This window comes from Plectrocnemia conspersa, unplaced genomic scaffold (assembly GCF_051122295.1).
Source record: "Plectrocnemia conspersa isolate PC_06_02 unplaced genomic scaffold, ASM5112229v1 ptg000014l, whole genome shotgun sequence".
NCBI lineage: Eukaryota > Metazoa > Arthropoda > Insecta > Trichoptera > Polycentropodidae > Plectrocnemia > Plectrocnemia conspersa.
In genome coordinates this window covers 9,263,878-9,279,991 of record NW_028277178.1, presented here as the reverse complement: position 1 = coordinate 9,279,991, position 16,114 = coordinate 9,263,878, and the positions used below count along the sequence as shown (strand labels likewise).

At 29.2% G+C, this 16,114-nt stretch overlaps 3 protein-coding genes and 1 long non-coding RNA gene across 6 annotated transcripts; 3 read left to right on the top strand and 1 right to left on the bottom strand.

Annotated features, from left to right (window-relative positions):
• Positions 1-157: 157 nt before the first annotated feature.
• LOC148226157 (uncharacterized) lies at positions 158-965 on the top strand. Of its 2 annotated transcripts, none has more exons than XR_015812294.1 (2): positions 158-350; positions 433-965. It is a non-coding gene; the product is annotated as an uncharacterized LOC148226157 (long non-coding RNA). The 2 variants fall into 2 exon arrangements; XR_015812295.1 differs by having other exon boundaries at positions 422-965.
• A 2,088-nt stretch (positions 966-3,053) lies between these two features.
• Positions 3,054-8,396, top strand: LOC148226156 (serine protease 1-like). Its single transcript, XM_088203930.1, has 9 exons — positions 3,054-3,237; positions 4,610-4,707; positions 4,774-4,912; positions 4,988-5,142; positions 5,222-5,340; positions 5,403-5,555; positions 5,621-5,750; positions 7,791-7,922; positions 7,987-8,396. Exons 1-9 carry the CDS (start codon positions 3,153-3,155, stop codon positions 8,152-8,154), a joined length of 1,179 nt encoding a protein of 392 aa, XP_088060056.1. The 5' UTR covers positions 3,054-3,152; the 3' UTR covers positions 8,155-8,396.
• On the bottom strand, positions 8,333-10,083 carry LOC148226155 (endoribonuclease Arlr-like). Of its 2 annotated transcripts, none has more exons than XM_088203931.1 (6): positions 9,866-10,083; positions 9,520-9,736; positions 9,177-9,288; positions 8,889-9,117; positions 8,728-8,816; positions 8,333-8,666 (listed from the first exon to the last, which is right to left on the bottom strand). In XM_088203931.1, the coding sequence occupies exons 1-6, from the start codon at positions 9,924-9,926 to the stop codon at positions 8,433-8,435; spliced, it is 942 nt and encodes a 313-aa protein (XP_088060057.1). In that variant the 5' UTR covers positions 9,927-10,083; the 3' UTR covers positions 8,333-8,432. The 2 variants fall into 2 exon arrangements, with proteins under 2 accessions (XP_088060057.1, XP_088060058.1); XM_088203932.1 differs by having other exon boundaries at positions 9,520-9,730; positions 9,866-10,072.
• Positions 10,084-11,665: 1,582 nt separating this feature from the next.
• Positions 11,666-12,722, top strand: LOC148226154 (uncharacterized). Its single transcript, XM_088203448.1, has 4 exons — positions 11,666-11,952; positions 12,028-12,272; positions 12,336-12,482; positions 12,558-12,722. The coding sequence occupies exons 1-4, from the start codon at positions 11,863-11,865 to the stop codon at positions 12,700-12,702; spliced, it is 627 nt and encodes a 208-aa protein (XP_088059574.1). The 5' UTR covers positions 11,666-11,862; the 3' UTR covers positions 12,703-12,722.
• The last annotated feature ends 3,392 nt before the right edge of the window (positions 12,723-16,114 follow it).

The following is a 16,114-nucleotide window of genomic DNA, read 5'->3' as shown; positions in this document are numbered from 1 at the left end:
TTTATTAAGTCTTATTTATTATTTATTTGTTATTAAAAGTTATCATAGCTGACCAAGATAACTTTTAATAACAAATACATATTTTGATAAACTGCAGGGTCAAAATTTAAATTATCATTATAATAAACTTCTAACTTCTAATAAACAGTAAAACAGTCTTCAAGAATAATAATTGTCAGAAGAAAAATAGAGAGGACACTGAAAATAGTCCAAAAACGTAGATAAAGTTTGGAAGAAACCAGAAAAACGAAATGCATCAATACAATAAAAATGCTTAGCATTATGATACAATTGTACATGGTTTTACTATAGCTCCTGGTAGTGAACTATCTTCACAGCCCTTGTGTGTGGTAAGTTACAAGACTATAAATAGCGCTATGAAACCTTCTGAACTTGTTCGGCATTTAAATTAAAAACACAGTGAATTTTCAGATTGGCCACTGGATTTTTAAATATTATAAGAAAATTCAAGATATACAAAATATTCAACCAAAAGACATATAAAACACAGAGACACTTCTAATCCCCTAATCCTAATATCACGGACAAATATCGTGATGATTATTTTATAAAGAATAAGTTGACTGGTCCTTCGGCTGCAGAACATAATGTTATTCTAATTGTACTTATTAGAAAAATATTAAATTAGTAAGACAACATTAATTGCGCTGTATAGTACATTTTATAGAATTTAGCTTCATTTTTTATTATTATTATTATCCAAATAAAAAAATGCATAAGTATATGCTTTAAGAAAGCCGCGGCAATTGTGACGGATGCAATTAAAAAAAATATTTTAATTAAGCACTCTAATTAGCAATTAAGCTTTTGAGGTTATAAAATACAATTCTAGTGGTTTCCTTTTACGATATATTACGATATACAAAGAAAATATACAATACGTATTTTATTTGCATAAGTATAATATAATATACAATATTAATATAATGTAATATAAACATTAATAGTATTGTGTTTTACTCAATATTTTTCTTTATATTTAAATAAATTAAATATATATGTATTATTCATACATTTGCGTCGAAATCATAAAGAATTAAAATTATATCCGAAATCCTATGCTGGATTTTTCTGATCACTAGATCACTTATTAAGGGGTATGTCTATATTGTTTTCGAGTGAAGCTTTTGCTAATAAAATTTTATAAAAATGTTAACGCCATATTGTCCACAATGTAGTTTGAGTAGAAAAATACATTATGTATTCTTAAATTGACTAGATATATTTTATAGTAGATATGTCGGTTAGAACCTATCAATAGTTATTTTTTAAATCTAAATAGGTGCAATAAATCGACCTAAAAGTAAAAATACTACTGTGCTGGTCTTCGAGTCATGGGTTTGTTTGTTATTAAATAATAAAAATATTGCGCGTCTCTGAAGTGGGTTTGCTCTGAATTCTAGATGTCGAGATGGACCACTGTATGCAAAGAGAGAAGCAGCGGAGTTTGCAATCTTCGCTGGTCTGAAGTTGAATCGGCCTCTTTTTGGCTGTGGTCAATGTTGGAGAGCTTTGAATGATCCGATGCCTTAAAATCCGAAATGGATGTCAGTAGAAATCTCAGAAAAATTCTTCAGAAAAGAAAGTGATTATTGGTTGCACGCGTTCCTGTATGTACCCTTCATAAAATATTTTATTGTCAGCCTTTTTATCAATGAGACGACCAATTACAAAAAATATCGAGTTTTTTTTAATAAATAAATTGCCGTTGGCCGATAAACAAATTACGAACGTCCGTTTTGATGATAACCCCTAATGTACGGGCTATATTTTCTTAATGCGGCGCATATTTTAACCTTGCAACCTTAGCTGTTAAAAGGTTTATCACTGTTGTGTCGCATTTTAACGAAGAAACTCATTCTTTCTTGCACGTTTAAAACGCTTTATCACAACCCAACTGGCTTTTTCTGACATAACAACATACAACAGAACACATAAGAATGTTTTTTTGATGAACCCGACATTGCCATTGTTAAATATAAAGTGATACTACGAATGTGCTTATGTGATAGGTAACTTTTGTGGATTTTACAAGTAAATATTCGAGAAATATGTATTAAATAAATAAATATAGACAACCCTTATATGTGTTTGAAGAAGGCAGGGCCGACCCTAGCTTATTTAGCGGCAATGGCAAAAATTAAGTAAAAAATAATAAAATAAAATCATCAAATACTACTTTACAATCGATTATCTTTCGCAATAAATAAGCATTTTAAAATTTATAGTAAGTCAAATTAACTGTATAGACGTTGCTTGTCGTTTTATTATTATTGAATAAAATTATTCATTCAAGACCTAAAATATGGTAGATCAATGTCAATAAAACAGCTGTATGGTGACCACAGAACAAAGAATATAACGGCAGTTAACAAACGTGTGAATAATAGAGCGACGTGATACAGAGAATAAATTGAATGGTAATGATAATATCATCCCAGTATATTTACTTAATTAAACCTATAAAATATCCTTGGTCCGTAATTAAGAAAACAAATAAATTGCCCAACTCAACGAGCAAACTAAAAACTTTTAGGAATGATTTTGAAATTTTTGACACGACAAATTAAATCACGAATTAAATAATTTATTAATTTCATACCTTTCCGTATTTTAGCGGTTTTAATTGCTGCAAAAGAATAATAAATTTTTATGTTATTACTGTTTATTAGTGGTTATATACGATTCTTAAATATTTATTCACAACTAAATGTTGCAAATTCTAAAAGTTTTTTTAATTATTGACCGAGCTTTATTGTATTATTTTTTTGCTAGTTACATTTTATTATATTTATTACCTTAATAAAAATTATATTACATAATTAAACATACAATATCTCAAAGTATATAGAAAATATGATTTACACGCTAATGTATATAATATGCAATTTAATTTTGCTTGTAATAAAAATACAAATACATGTTAGATTAATATGCGCAATGATAAGTCATATATGTTATTTTTTATGACATTCAATCATTCCTAATGATTGTCAGCGCTTATTGTTGCCTCAATGAAACTTCAAGAAAAATGTTCAGTTCAAGTGACGCCACAGTTGGCTGTAGACGTGTTTACCTTTATTTATTATATCCTTAAAAATATACATTCTAGATCAAACATCAATATTAAAATGAACTTAATTATTAAGTCTATCGTACAGATCCTGCTATTCATATCAATCATAATTGAGATCAAATCGCAAACTTTATATGAAGGTATGTGTTATCAGTAGCATTTATTATACATACAAGTATAACATAAAACCAGTTTCACAAGTTGTATTTTCATTCGGTTCAATGTCAAATATAAGACGATTTCGATGAGTCACAAAAAGTATTAATATTTTTAAAAGTGTGTACTCTTACATTTTTTATCTTTATTGATCTGCTGGTTGAATTATGTTTTTCAATAAATGTATTTAATATATATAAAGACGTTATCCTAAAGACTAAACAAATTATGAGTGTAAAATATTATATTTGTCACAATAACTAATATCATATTTGTTGATATTTTCGCGGTTTATTTTTTCCTGTTTTTGTATTATTATCTCTCAATTTACTGTATAACTACTTAAAAAAGTATTACCAATATATTTTTATTGCAAGTAAAGTAATGATTTATGTTATCAAATTACAACACATACATAACATGACATTTGACATGTTACGTTTGTGATATAACTCAACAGAAAATATTCTTAGTATTTTTCCTTATATAATAAAGATATTGATTCTAGTTATTTCATTTTCTTATACGCATATTTTATACACCTGGTTAGTGATTTTTTTACCTGTATATATAATATTTTATGAAGGAAAAGATTTTTAATATTTATCTACAATATATTATGTGCTAATCAGCGGTTCAGTGTTTATTTTTATATAGAAGGCAAAATTATTTATAATATGGATTATTATTAAATTTGCAACAATTTATGTAATAACTTATACTGCGTCCCGTATAGCTAGTTCAGGGTTGGCGTGAAGTGGGAAGCGGCTGCTTACTGGGTGTTAAGTCTCGGTCGATGCTATGCGTCTGCTTGGTGCGAGCTCAAATTAACTTTGTAACTAATAGCGAGATGTACCATTTTTATTGGTACATCTTGAAACTATAATTTTCTATACATATTTCAGGCAAAACAATTCGTATTAGAAAGAAGATTTTGAGTTAAATGTGTACATAAATAAACAAAATAAATAAGAAAGTAATAATTTACCTTTTCCTCAACAAATTAAATTAAAAAATTAATTGAACGTAATTTCACATGGTCACCCTATTATATTTCTCACCACTACATACTGTGTTGATGAGCGTCCACATCTTGGATCGACATGTATGTAGTACGTATAACTATATAACTGTATAAATATATAACTATATAATTTAACATTACAGCACTGCATATATGTACATACGTATAAAAATGTGAAAAACATAAAATCTCAAAATTATATCGACTATAAAAAAATACATGTCATACTGCACATTTTTTATGAACTTGTGTAGCGTGTATGCTCCCAATTATATGTCTGATACTAAAAGGAAAAATATACATTTATAAAATAAGAAGTTTTATTATTGCAGGAGACAATTGCACAGTTAAAGATGTTCAAGGAAAATGTACAGCATTAAGGAATTGTCAATCAGCTTTAGATAATATAAAAAGAGGAATTCCACCTAAGGTTCATCAAATATAATATTATGCTTTTGTGCTATGAATATTAATACCTATTATTTTTAATTATTAGACATGTTCGTACGATAAATTTACACCTATTGTGTGTTGCATTGCTTCATCGTCACCACCACCACCGTCGGCTCCAATATGTCCAGTGATTTCTTCTGAATATCTTAAGGTTAAAAAAACAGGAAGTAAAGCTTGGGACAGTAAGTATTCAAACATAACACTCGCTGTGCTTGAAACCATAATTTAAAAATATAACATATTTTTTTATCATTTAGAATGCATCGACTTATTGGAACTAATTCTTCCATGTGTGAATCCAGTTGTAATGACAAGTGGTGCTAAAAAAGTACGTAACGACGTTTGCAGTCACACTGTTGTTGAATTTATTGTCGGCGGAGAATCAGCGAAAAAAAATGAGTTTCCACATATGGTATATATACATATTAAAAACAAACAGTATCAATATTAAAATAAACTCATTAAACTCTATTTTTATTCACTACTATTAGGCACTATTAGGTTATGATAACAAGGAAATGAATTCAATAAATTGGGATTGTGGCGGTACTTTAATCAGCGACGAATGGATTATAACTGCTGCTCATTGCACGTGGAATAGACAAACAAAGTATTATATATTGTTTTAATTGAATAACTACAATATGATGACTTATATGTGTTAATTTGTAGTTCTTCTGTAAAACATGTTCGTTTGGGAGGCGGTGATTCTAACACTCCAGCAGAACCAAACTTTTTGTACGCAGTTCAAAATATTGTAAATAATCCATCTTATAAGGGAACAAGTGTCTACAATGATTTAGCACTTTTACAGCTCTCTAGGAAGTATATATTTTTGCTTTTATGATCAATATGCGTTTGATTGGTATATAAAAAAATATTGTTTTTAGAGTCGAGTTTTCTGCAGCTGTTATACCGGCGTGTCTGCATACTGGAAATCCTGTTAAAGATAATAAAGCCGTTGCTACCGGCTGGGGATTGACAAGCACCGGAGGAGAGAGAAGCAACAATCTATTAAAAGTAATATTATAGTCATAATAGTATATGACATAGTTTAGGTACACAAATCAGCGGTGCACCAACTATTGATCCCCGGACAATTAATCCCCCAAAATTTCTTAAAGTATTTATATTCTTAAATACCAGCAGCCGTGAAAGTTATAAATATATTATATTATATTTAAATAGGGTGAGCAAATTTATAAAAATATTCCACTTGTACGAAATTACATATAATTTTAGATAATTAAGAATGTTTTTATATTTACAAACCGTTAAGGAAAATATAAATTTGAAACTAATTATGTACACATATTTTAATTCAAACGCTAATGTGTAAATAATTTATTTGCATGACGTAATTTACTTATACTTATTATTATATTTACATATATATTTAGTTGCTTATTCAATTGTACCTTGATTTAATTATATTTTTATTTATTACAATATATTTTTACAATTCCTCTTATGATATCTTGAAACGTTTGCTCTGTTGTTTATTTTACATATTTAATTATAAATTTGGTAAAATATGTATTTACTAAAATACAAATTTTGCTCTGTTGTTTATTTATAAAATATTTCTCTCATAGTAAGGCAATAATAGGTAAAAAGCCTATTTTTGTGATTAAATAAATTGCACCTCAGTGAATTCAATAAGAAAAATTTTTTTTTTTACTAAAATTTAAAAATTTGCTCTCACCCTATTTAAATACAATATTATATATTTTTAACCTTCACGGATGCTGATATTAACAAATATAAATACTTGAAGAAACTTTGGGGGATCAACTGTCGAAGATTGAACCAAATCAACACGAAAAAGCAAATTCAATTTGCATTCTATAACAAATTTATTGATGAGTAATATGGGAAACAATAATCATACTTTCCAAATGCACGGAAATTATTAGAGATATTGATGATACTAAAGCACCGCAAATCCGCCAACAAGGTATCATCATACAGACCAATAAGTCTGTTTCCTGTACTCTCGAAATTGTTTGATAGTGTTCCGGATAGATGCTGTAAATTTTTTACCAAATCAGATTTGCTTCAGGAGCCACCACATAAGTGCGGACGTCATAGCCCTAACGGCCATCAAAAGATATCATCTTTTGATGGCCGTTGGGGCTATGACGTCCGCACTCGCCGACTCGCCTATGGCTATGGCCATCCGGCTCCTTAATACGCTGACATTGCACATTGACCTATTAATGTCAGCTACGAGGAGCTGGTCCAATTTGTATCATTTAATTTGGATATTTTCATTTTTTTGTTTTTTTATATGTATTATTTTAATTATATATAATGTATATATATTTTTTGTGTATTGAAATAATACAATTATTGTTTTCGACCATGGTGACACATTGAGCTAGCCTGTTAAATTACGATGGTCTTAATTTAATTTAAATAAATAAATAACAAGACAACGAACTATAGAGTTGCAAATATATAAAATATTAAATAGTGCAGCGATTTCAAAACAAAGCACTAAGTTCATTATTAAACACACACTAAAAGCAGCATCTTGAAACGCTTCTAGCAAATAAATTAAGCACAAGATACAAGGAACGTATAGTAAGTCACGTCAACATCAGATAGCAAATGACTAAAGTTAGCCTGGGATTCTCACAACTTAACTCAAAAAAGGTCTGAATTAAACAGCGGATGATTAGGTCCACAATACAGGATGACTGCTATAAAATATAATCATACTATTGTTTTTGGAACGACGTAGGTAGTTAAAATAAAAAAAAATTCTCATTATCAAATAATTGCACAAAATTGTTGTTATTCTAGTGAGAGCAATAATATATTTCTGTGACTAAACTTGATAACAATTTTGCTGATTTTTAAACGACAATATCTAAAAGAGGTGACCTTTTAGAGAAAACATAAAACTAATATTTGAAATAAGCATGTAATTTTAAGGGCAAATCAATTTTATATTCGTAAAAATGGTAAAATTTAGTTTTAGTGACATATTTGCTATCAGACTCTATATAATCTTTTTAAACATTTATTGTGTAATGTATTTTTATTTGTTAATAGGTAGTATTAGAAAAATTCAGTCATGAAGAGTGCAGTCCGAGATATGCGCCAAATAGAAGATCTCCCAGTGGTTTACTAAACAGCACACAAGTATGCTACGGAAGCAGGGACATTTCCAAAGACACTTGTCAAGTATGTATGATTTATATAAGATTTATAAATCAATTTTGGTTGTTCTAATTATAATAATTCACAGGGCGATTCTGGAGGACCGTTGCAAATTTACAACACAGACGTGTATTGCACATACACCATAATTGGAGTGACGTCGATCGGAAAAGCTTGCGGGATTGTCAAACTGCCTGCCATATACACAAGGATTTCGGCCTTTATTCCGTGGATTGAGAGTGTTGTGTGGCCATAATATTTTTATTAAATAATACTATCGCATAATAAATTAACATATTATTGAAATTATGATATATTGCATTTATATATAATCAAATATTAAGCTTTATTTTATTTAATTGTGCGGACAAACTAAAATAGTTTTGATTCGTTTTCTTAAAATGTTCCAAATATGTATGAAGTGAAAAAAAAAATTAATTTATATGTTTTATTAAATTATATAAAATAAATACATACACTATTTTTTCCAACAATAAATTAAGAGTATTTTTAAATCAATAAAGTTTTATATTTCTATATATTAGGATAAGCACTCCCAATTAGATGCTTACCTTCATGATTTAAAATATAAGTTGATACAGAAAACGCGTGATTGTTTGCCGATAGTCTACATCTCTTCTGAGCTCTCGTCAAAAAACACAAAGTATAAAAAGCGATCTCAAGTTCTGGCGAAGTTCCGACAAACATTGACGAAACAGGCTTATATAAAGTATTCATATTGAATCGAAATTTTAGTATTGAACCTTGCTAGAATATAATTAAAAAAATCTGTAGTTAATGTAAAAATAAATCATATTTAAACACTTACATTATTTAAATCGATGTTTCTCAAGTATCCTAAATAGTTCACGTCATTTGAGATCTCTTGTGTGTGAAAATATATCCAATTGTGTAAACCTATAACATTATAAACAAACAAAAAATAAAATATAAAATATCATATATCATATATTTAATATTACTCAATACCTAAAATTTTATTTCTTTTAATCTCTGATAAAAATATATGTTCGAATGCTGAACTACTAAGTTTTCCTTTCTGACGAGGATAAATCATAAACCAAAGTTGCTTCATCATAATACGTTGATCGTCAATGTTAGAAGATATTAGTTGTTTCTTGCTTAAAAACGACATCAAATGCATAATCACGTCAGTTCTCATGATTTGGTCTATAAACACATTTTCTTCTTTAACTTCCTATAATATTAATATGGTTAAAATAATTATTAACACAGCAAATTATACAATATATTTACTTGATTCGTCTGTAGTTCTTCAACGTTAGTATTTTGATAGTAATTATCGTATAAATCCTTAAGAGCTTTAATGGTAGAGACATCCCATATTTTCGGATCGACGATTAGTAGACTATTATATGTATATAAATATATAATGATTAAAATATTTAATATGTGTTAATGTAAATATGTCGCGATCTTACTTTGTAAGGAGTATCTGACATTTCGAAGAGACTATTACTCTTTAGAGTTCTCTGAAGATTAAGACTAGTAAGTAGTTACTTTGAACGTCAGATACTTCAGAATTCAAAGTCATTAAAATATAATATCATATATAATTGAATAGTTGATTTGAACTTACGGACGTGGTGCACGGTCTTCAGTTGAATCTGATTGTACTTTTTCTTGAATGTTGAGATGTACATAACTAGCAACGTTATTTCTATCACTGCGAAATAATTTTTCACTAATTTCTTTCAATTCTGCATCGGTAACGTCGATACCTGTACCTACACTAGAACGTGATTCCTGCTCGCTTTCTATAAAACTAGGTGTTACATTTCTGTATTCATCTAAAACTAGTAAATGTAGATTAATTAACAACCTAAATAATATAAACATTTTTCTTATGACCTATATTGTTTAAAGGTCATATAATTTTTTAGTAATATGTATAAAAGTAATATGTATAAACGTAATCTATTTACCATTAATTAGAAAACTGAATGTCTGATAGACTAAAATAGCTGCTGTTATTTTACCGAGCATATTAAATGTGCAACTACAAAGACGTGAGACACAAGACGTTTATGGCAATAAAAATCTCCATAGAGAAAACTTGTTTTATTGAAAGTTCAATGAACTTAACTGATTTCAATATTGTTAACCATAAAACGATTTGAAAGTGTTTGACGTTTCTATTGTTGCCAGAAAGAATTTTTTTTTTTTGGTAATAAACTCCTAAGACCTTTAAATCATATATTAATTTAAAATATCAATATAATAGTTTAAAAAAGATATTCATGTTTATTATTTATTACTTGTATAATCAAAACAAATTTAAATTTCACTTTTGTATTGCTAGTGGGGTAATACCGAACGACAATTTTTTTTTTATTAAACTTAATTTTGAATTCTAAAGAAAGAAATGGCAACGAGATGTGACGGGTGGCAATTAGACACAAATTGAGCCGCTGCAATAGTATTTTATCTAAGATTTGGAGTTACATGTTTTTTATATAAATGAATGAGTGGACGGTGCGCGGATCCCGCACCAGTCGTGCGAGCCCACCAAGTCACCAAGAGAAAAGTTTAGTCCGTCATGCTAGTGTTACCAAAGTGTCATCAAGTTTTGACCATTATAAACCTAAATGAATACATAGGCCTCCTGCAAAATTTTTATTTTGATATTTACTTAACATTGCTCTAAAAGTTCGGTGCCAAACGCATTTTGGTTGATTTTAAAGACACTAAAAACGTTAGAGATGTGGTAATACCTATGTATCATTGTGGTGTACGTTCAGAGACGTCATTTCAACTTTTTTCAGGAGGGGGCAAAAGTTAGATAGTCAATTGTTGTTTTTTTAATATTTCTTTTTAATATTTCATAGTATTTTATTAAATGGCAAATTCAACTAAGTCCCTGATTAGAATCCGAATCTCACCAAAAACAACCAAATCTTGTAATCATCTTCGCGGTGGAAGTACATGGTTATCTAGCGTCCATATAAGACTTTTTTTACTAATATTAACACTTATAATAAGTGAGAAGCGAATGAAACATATCCTTACCAAATTTTAATCAATATGAGAGCGCAAAAAACAATTATCCCTCCTCATAAGGCAAAAATCCACGTCAAAAGCAATAAAATCGTGCCATCGCAGTGGGAACACTCGGCACTAAGCTTTCCTATTGCATTGACATCAACACAATTTTATTGCTTTCAACATAAATTTTTGACTTTTGAGAAGTAAATTTCCCTCACTATGTTTCCCGTAACTCTCGCGCGATCTTACTGCTGTTGGCCAATCAGCGTTCGTACTTTTATGAATTTATTATATGGAATGGAAATAAATGAGTATAAAATATTTTATAGTTGCGAAACGTCGAATTGCTATTTAAACCCAAACCTAACCTAAACGAATAATTTGGTAAAATAGTTAATTGCATTTAGGTTAGGTTTGGGTTTGAACAGCACTGAGCACGCAGTGGATAATAACAACTGGTGGAATTTAAGCATGGCACCGTGCTAATTAACAAGTACTTAATTTCCATTGCATACAAGCAATTTTTGCTAATGACTCACTTCCCTTTTCTTTAAAATACATTACTATTCATAGCTAAGATGATTTTTTATTATGTAATTATTTTCTAAACAAAAACAATAGGTTTTTGTGTTGAATTTACAATTTCAATTTATTACGCTTCTTATATTTTATAAGAATAATAAAAAAATACAATAACAACTTTATTTTAAAATATCTTCCAGTGAATATATTATTTGTACTGGCAGCACTAACAATGACTGCTGTCAAATTGTTGGGTTAAATTAACGAATGCCGGTTGTTTGCTTTGTTATTGGCTTTATTTAGTCAAATTAAGTTTGCCACATTTTTAATTATAATATTATAAAGCTTTCTTAAACCTTATTCGGACCTGACCGTGATCTGAAGTAAACCTCGCATCTATACGAATTACCTCACAATGATTCAATGCATAATGAACCTATTAAAAACCAAAAAAATTGTGTTAGCTAGCTCATCACCGAGAAGATTAGATATTCTAAAAGGAATAGTAAGTTTATTTGTATTTATTATAATTATATTAATAATAAATGTTATTTTGCTTTCTTATACATTGTCTTTTTAGGGGGTAGATTTTATAGTTTGTCCCTCGTTATTCGAGGAAAACCTTGATCCAGAAAGTTTCCCTAGCTATGAACATTTTGTTTTGGAAACTGCTCTGCAAAAGGTCTTAGAAGTTGATGAAAGATTAAAGAAAGAAGAAAATACATTAGCGGATATTATAATTGGAGCAGATACTATGGTTATTTTAGATGGAAAATTATTCGGAAAACCACTCTCTAAAGAAAATGCTTTTGAAATGCTCACTCAGTAAGTAACAGCATGAATAGTCTTACATTTATAACACCAATTTATTATTTTGATTATGCTCAGACTACAAGGAAGATGTCATACAGTTATCACTGGCGTGGTAATAAAATCTCCTGAGAAAACTATGCAATTCACAGAAAAAACCAATATAAACGTCGCTAAACTTACCCCTAAACAAATTTGGGCATACATCGAAACTGGAGAACCATTGTATAATATATATTATATTTTTTTTGTACTTAATTATTAATATATCTTATAATCAAATTATGAATTCAATTTCAGAGACAAAGCTGGCTCTTATGGAATTCAAGGCATTGGCGGTACCATGGTCGAAAAAGTTGAAGGCTGTTATTATAATGTTATTGGTTTGCCATTACATAAGATGTGTAAAGCGCTTTTAGAAATGTTTGATACTGAAAAATGTTAAAATAAATAATTATTATTGAATACTAACTTTGTATTTCATACATAAAATATAATATATTATATTACATACTTAAAATAAAGATTGATTGCTAATTTAAAATTTTAACGATAAACTTAATTAAATATTGAATGGTGCCGAACATTGTCAGAGAAGAACAGGTAATAAAATTTAATGTGGCACCTTCAGGGAGCTATAAAGTTTTATGACAATTCAACTCTTTGGTACTGCTCCTTGACACTTTTCACCACTGCTGCCATTTTATTAGACTAATCGTATTTAACTACTGCTAAAATGGTTTTATTTTGGATGATTTTATGTCTTCTGAGGTATTAAATCTTCATTAGAGAATCGTGGAATAATTAACTTGCAAAGTAACTGAATTAGGCTTTCAAATATTTGAACAATAATTTAGGAAAAATTTATTAAATAATACATTATTAACAAAATAATAAATTGTATATTTATTTCATAAGAACTATGCTTATTATTTTATCATAAGTTGTGGCTTAAATTTTAAATTATACTTTTAGAACAAAAATAAAAAAGAGAAAAGGAATTAAGTTCTTAAAGAAAGTGAACTTCTGGATTTAATAATGTTTTAAGGAAGTGAATTACTGATTGCAGTGTCTGAGAAAACAAAATTTCTGGCTGATGTGTCAATGAATTGATTTAGTACACTATGTTCTAGCTTATATACCCTTCAATTTTTTTTCACATTTAATCATAGTGAATTGACAGGTTTCCCCAATGATGCATCATGATGGCTATTATATAAATGAGTTTTATTTAACTTTTTCTATACATATCGGTACAATACCACAACTTAAACATATGCTTATATACATACGAATTCAAATACACTCTTTTACAGACATTATTAAGGATAACTTATACCATTTGCTAATAAAAAATTAATAAATTTTCCAGCTCCTCGTAGCTATCACCAAAAACATTCTTGTGTTTGTCAAGGTCATTAAGAAGCTGGATGGCTTAATATAAGAAGAGCGTTTTCAAGTGCTGACGTTCTGGTTGCGATGGGTAAGAATAAGGAACGCGGTGGCGACTTTCTAGGGCCCTCTAAAGCTCACAACTGAAGGTTGTCAAGCATTGCCAGATTGTAGACGCCGCATCTTAGCAACTTCAAAAAGTGCTGCATTGAGTAGAGGGTTCGCTGAGAATACAATGAATTGTATTTTAATGCTCCTAGCAAAAAGGCACTAAGATGCAAATACGGATACGACCCGTTCTCTCTCTTGTAGAGATATTTCAGATTTTTTAAATTCTCTAACATCAAGCACTTCGCTTAACTCAAATTCCAGACGAAGCATATTGAAATTACAAGCTACACAAGAATCTGAAGCATATTGGAATTACTGTAAAAATGTAGTTACATCAGCGGTAGAAAATGTCTTATGGTATGCACCAAGAAATAGAAACAAAGAATGGTTCGATGCAGAACGCCAAGAAGCAACCAGGAAGAAAAACATAGCATATTAAATAATAAAGCAAAGAAATCATTCAAGAGCATCTGTTGAAATCTTGCTGAGTGTGTTCCGAAACATTAGTTGTATCGTCTGTCATGACAGCGAAATATTTGACTTTTTTAATTTCATTACGGATTTCTTCTTTACATACACTTAAAATGCATTTTAAAAGTTCTTTTTAAATATATTTAAAGATCCTTTAACACAGTTTAATTAGGAAAATGATTTTTTAAATTTATAACTTCTCAGAATATTCTAATAATCCTCTAAAAACTCCAGGATTCATTGAATTTTCAGTTTTATCATGTACACGTAAAGATAATTAAAATTTTAAGACAAAATTTCATGATTCTTTTTCACTTTCTCCATATGTTTGTTTTTTTCTTGCCTATAAGCTTCACTTAATTGCGTTTTAATATTAACTGTTTCCAAGATCACACATACTTTTCAAATGCTCAGCAATTTTTTCATGTTTTTTTTTAAATTTTATCACTTAAATGCTTTAAATTGGTTACACTTGCTTTTGTCAACGATAAATTATTTTCGAATAATAGACATGAAAAACAAAAGCTTTTTTTAGTTAAAAGTTAGCCAGTCATCCTGGTTGTAAATTTTAGAGTTAAATTTTCATTCGTAAGACTGCATTCTACATTGTGCAATCTGAGACATCCTCTAATCATGTGTAAAACGTACAATAAGTTAATATTGTAGTGCCAGATGTGAATAATTCAGAACTAGATGTTTCAAATATTTAATCGAATTCTTCGCTTTATTCATTTCTACTGAGAAAAATGAAAATGTGAGGAATATTCTATAATATAAGTAAAATTGAAATACCTAAATTGAGAAAATGAAACATTAAAATATGTATTCCAGTACGTAATCGACAGTATATTACGATGATGCAGTATGTGCAGAACTACTTTGCAGCCCAAATCGGCGATCGAAAATAACGAATTACGACCGTGCTTTACCCTGAAAGTACCGATGAATCATCACGCTGCAGAGACTCCTTGTCCATATCGGAACACAAACTTGACCGTAAGCAGGCCTACCGAGGGGAGGGGACAAATTCCTGGGGCCCGACTATGGAAAAAATCATAGCAAGAATATATGTATAAAAAAGTACAAACAGACCTCAGATAATGAATATGAACTAAACTACAGTTGTTTGAGATGTATTTCAGGTATAAGTTATTTCAGCCTATATAAATAGATACAAGAAATAAAGGAGCGGAACATTGCCTTCAAAAGCACACACTTTCTAGGTAGTACTTTCATATTAAACATTATTATTCAAAGGGACAGATTGTAGTTTTTTGACGCGGCTTCGTTTGTATTAAAATTTGTTTGCAAATTATTATAGACTTTATTGCTTTTTGAACGTTTAAAAAATATTAGACATGAGAGGAAATATTAAACGAATGCAAATTAGTAGCAGTATATAATAGGCGCTAATATGCTGCTCTAAAATGTCTATGAAACTCAATTTGATGGTTGCAAAATGTCCATTAAAACTGATTATAGTTTTAGAACTTTTATTTTATTTTAAAGTCCGAAATACAAACTATGCCAACTCATCTCTCAGGTAAAAATAAGCGAAAAAAAATTTTTTTTTAAATGTTCCTACAAAAATGTGTTCATATTTTTATAATAAAAAAATGACAATAATTTTTTAACATTTTTTTAGAATTATCGTCGCTATATGACAGTGCTCGACATAATTGACAAACTGGTTCAAAATAAATTTCATCACTAGGAGAGATAGTCAGCGCATCAGATCTACAGTAGCGGTCAATGAAAGGTGTCCACCCCCAGAAAAGGGATAAAGGTAGTAATATTTTTTTATTATTTCGAAAGTTGACGACTGGATTTTGAAGTGTTTGTGTCGTTTTACGTGATTTTGTGTATATTTTGATACATGTCAA

Excerpts from the sequence above, each read along its gene's own strand:
- LOC148226156 (XM_088203930.1), top strand. The coding sequence starts at position 3,153 with ATGAACTTAATTATTAAGTCTATCGTACAGATCCTGCTATTCATATCA. Across the intron at positions 5,341-5,402 it reads ACGTGGAATAGACAAACAAA|TTCTTCTGTAAAACATGTTC; the intron begins GTATTATATATT and ends GTTAATTTGTAG. Across the intron at positions 7,923-7,986 it reads TTTCCAAAGACACTTGTCAA|GGCGATTCTGGAGGACCGTT; the intron begins GTATGTATGATT and ends AATAATTCACAG.
- LOC148226155 (XM_088203931.1), bottom strand. The coding sequence starts at position 9,926 with ATGCTCGGTAAAATAACAGCAGCTATTTTAGTCTATCAGACATTCAGT. Across the intron at positions 9,118-9,176 it reads AAGAACTACAGACGAATCAA|GAAGTTAAAGAAGAAAATGT; the intron begins GTAAATATATTG and ends TTAATATTATAG. Across the intron at positions 8,817-8,888 it reads TAAAAGAAATAAAATTTTAG|GTTTACACAATTGGATATAT; the intron begins GTATTGAGTAAT and ends ATAATGTTATAG.
- LOC148226154 (XM_088203448.1), top strand. The coding sequence starts at position 11,863 with ATGATTCAATGCATAATGAACCTATTAAAAACCAAAAAAATTGTGTTA. Across the intron at positions 11,953-12,027 it reads TAGATATTCTAAAAGGAATA|GGGGTAGATTTTATAGTTTG; the intron begins GTAAGTTTATTT and ends TTGTCTTTTTAG. Across the intron at positions 12,273-12,335 it reads GCTTTTGAAATGCTCACTCA|ACTACAAGGAAGATGTCATA; the intron begins GTAAGTAACAGC and ends GATTATGCTCAG.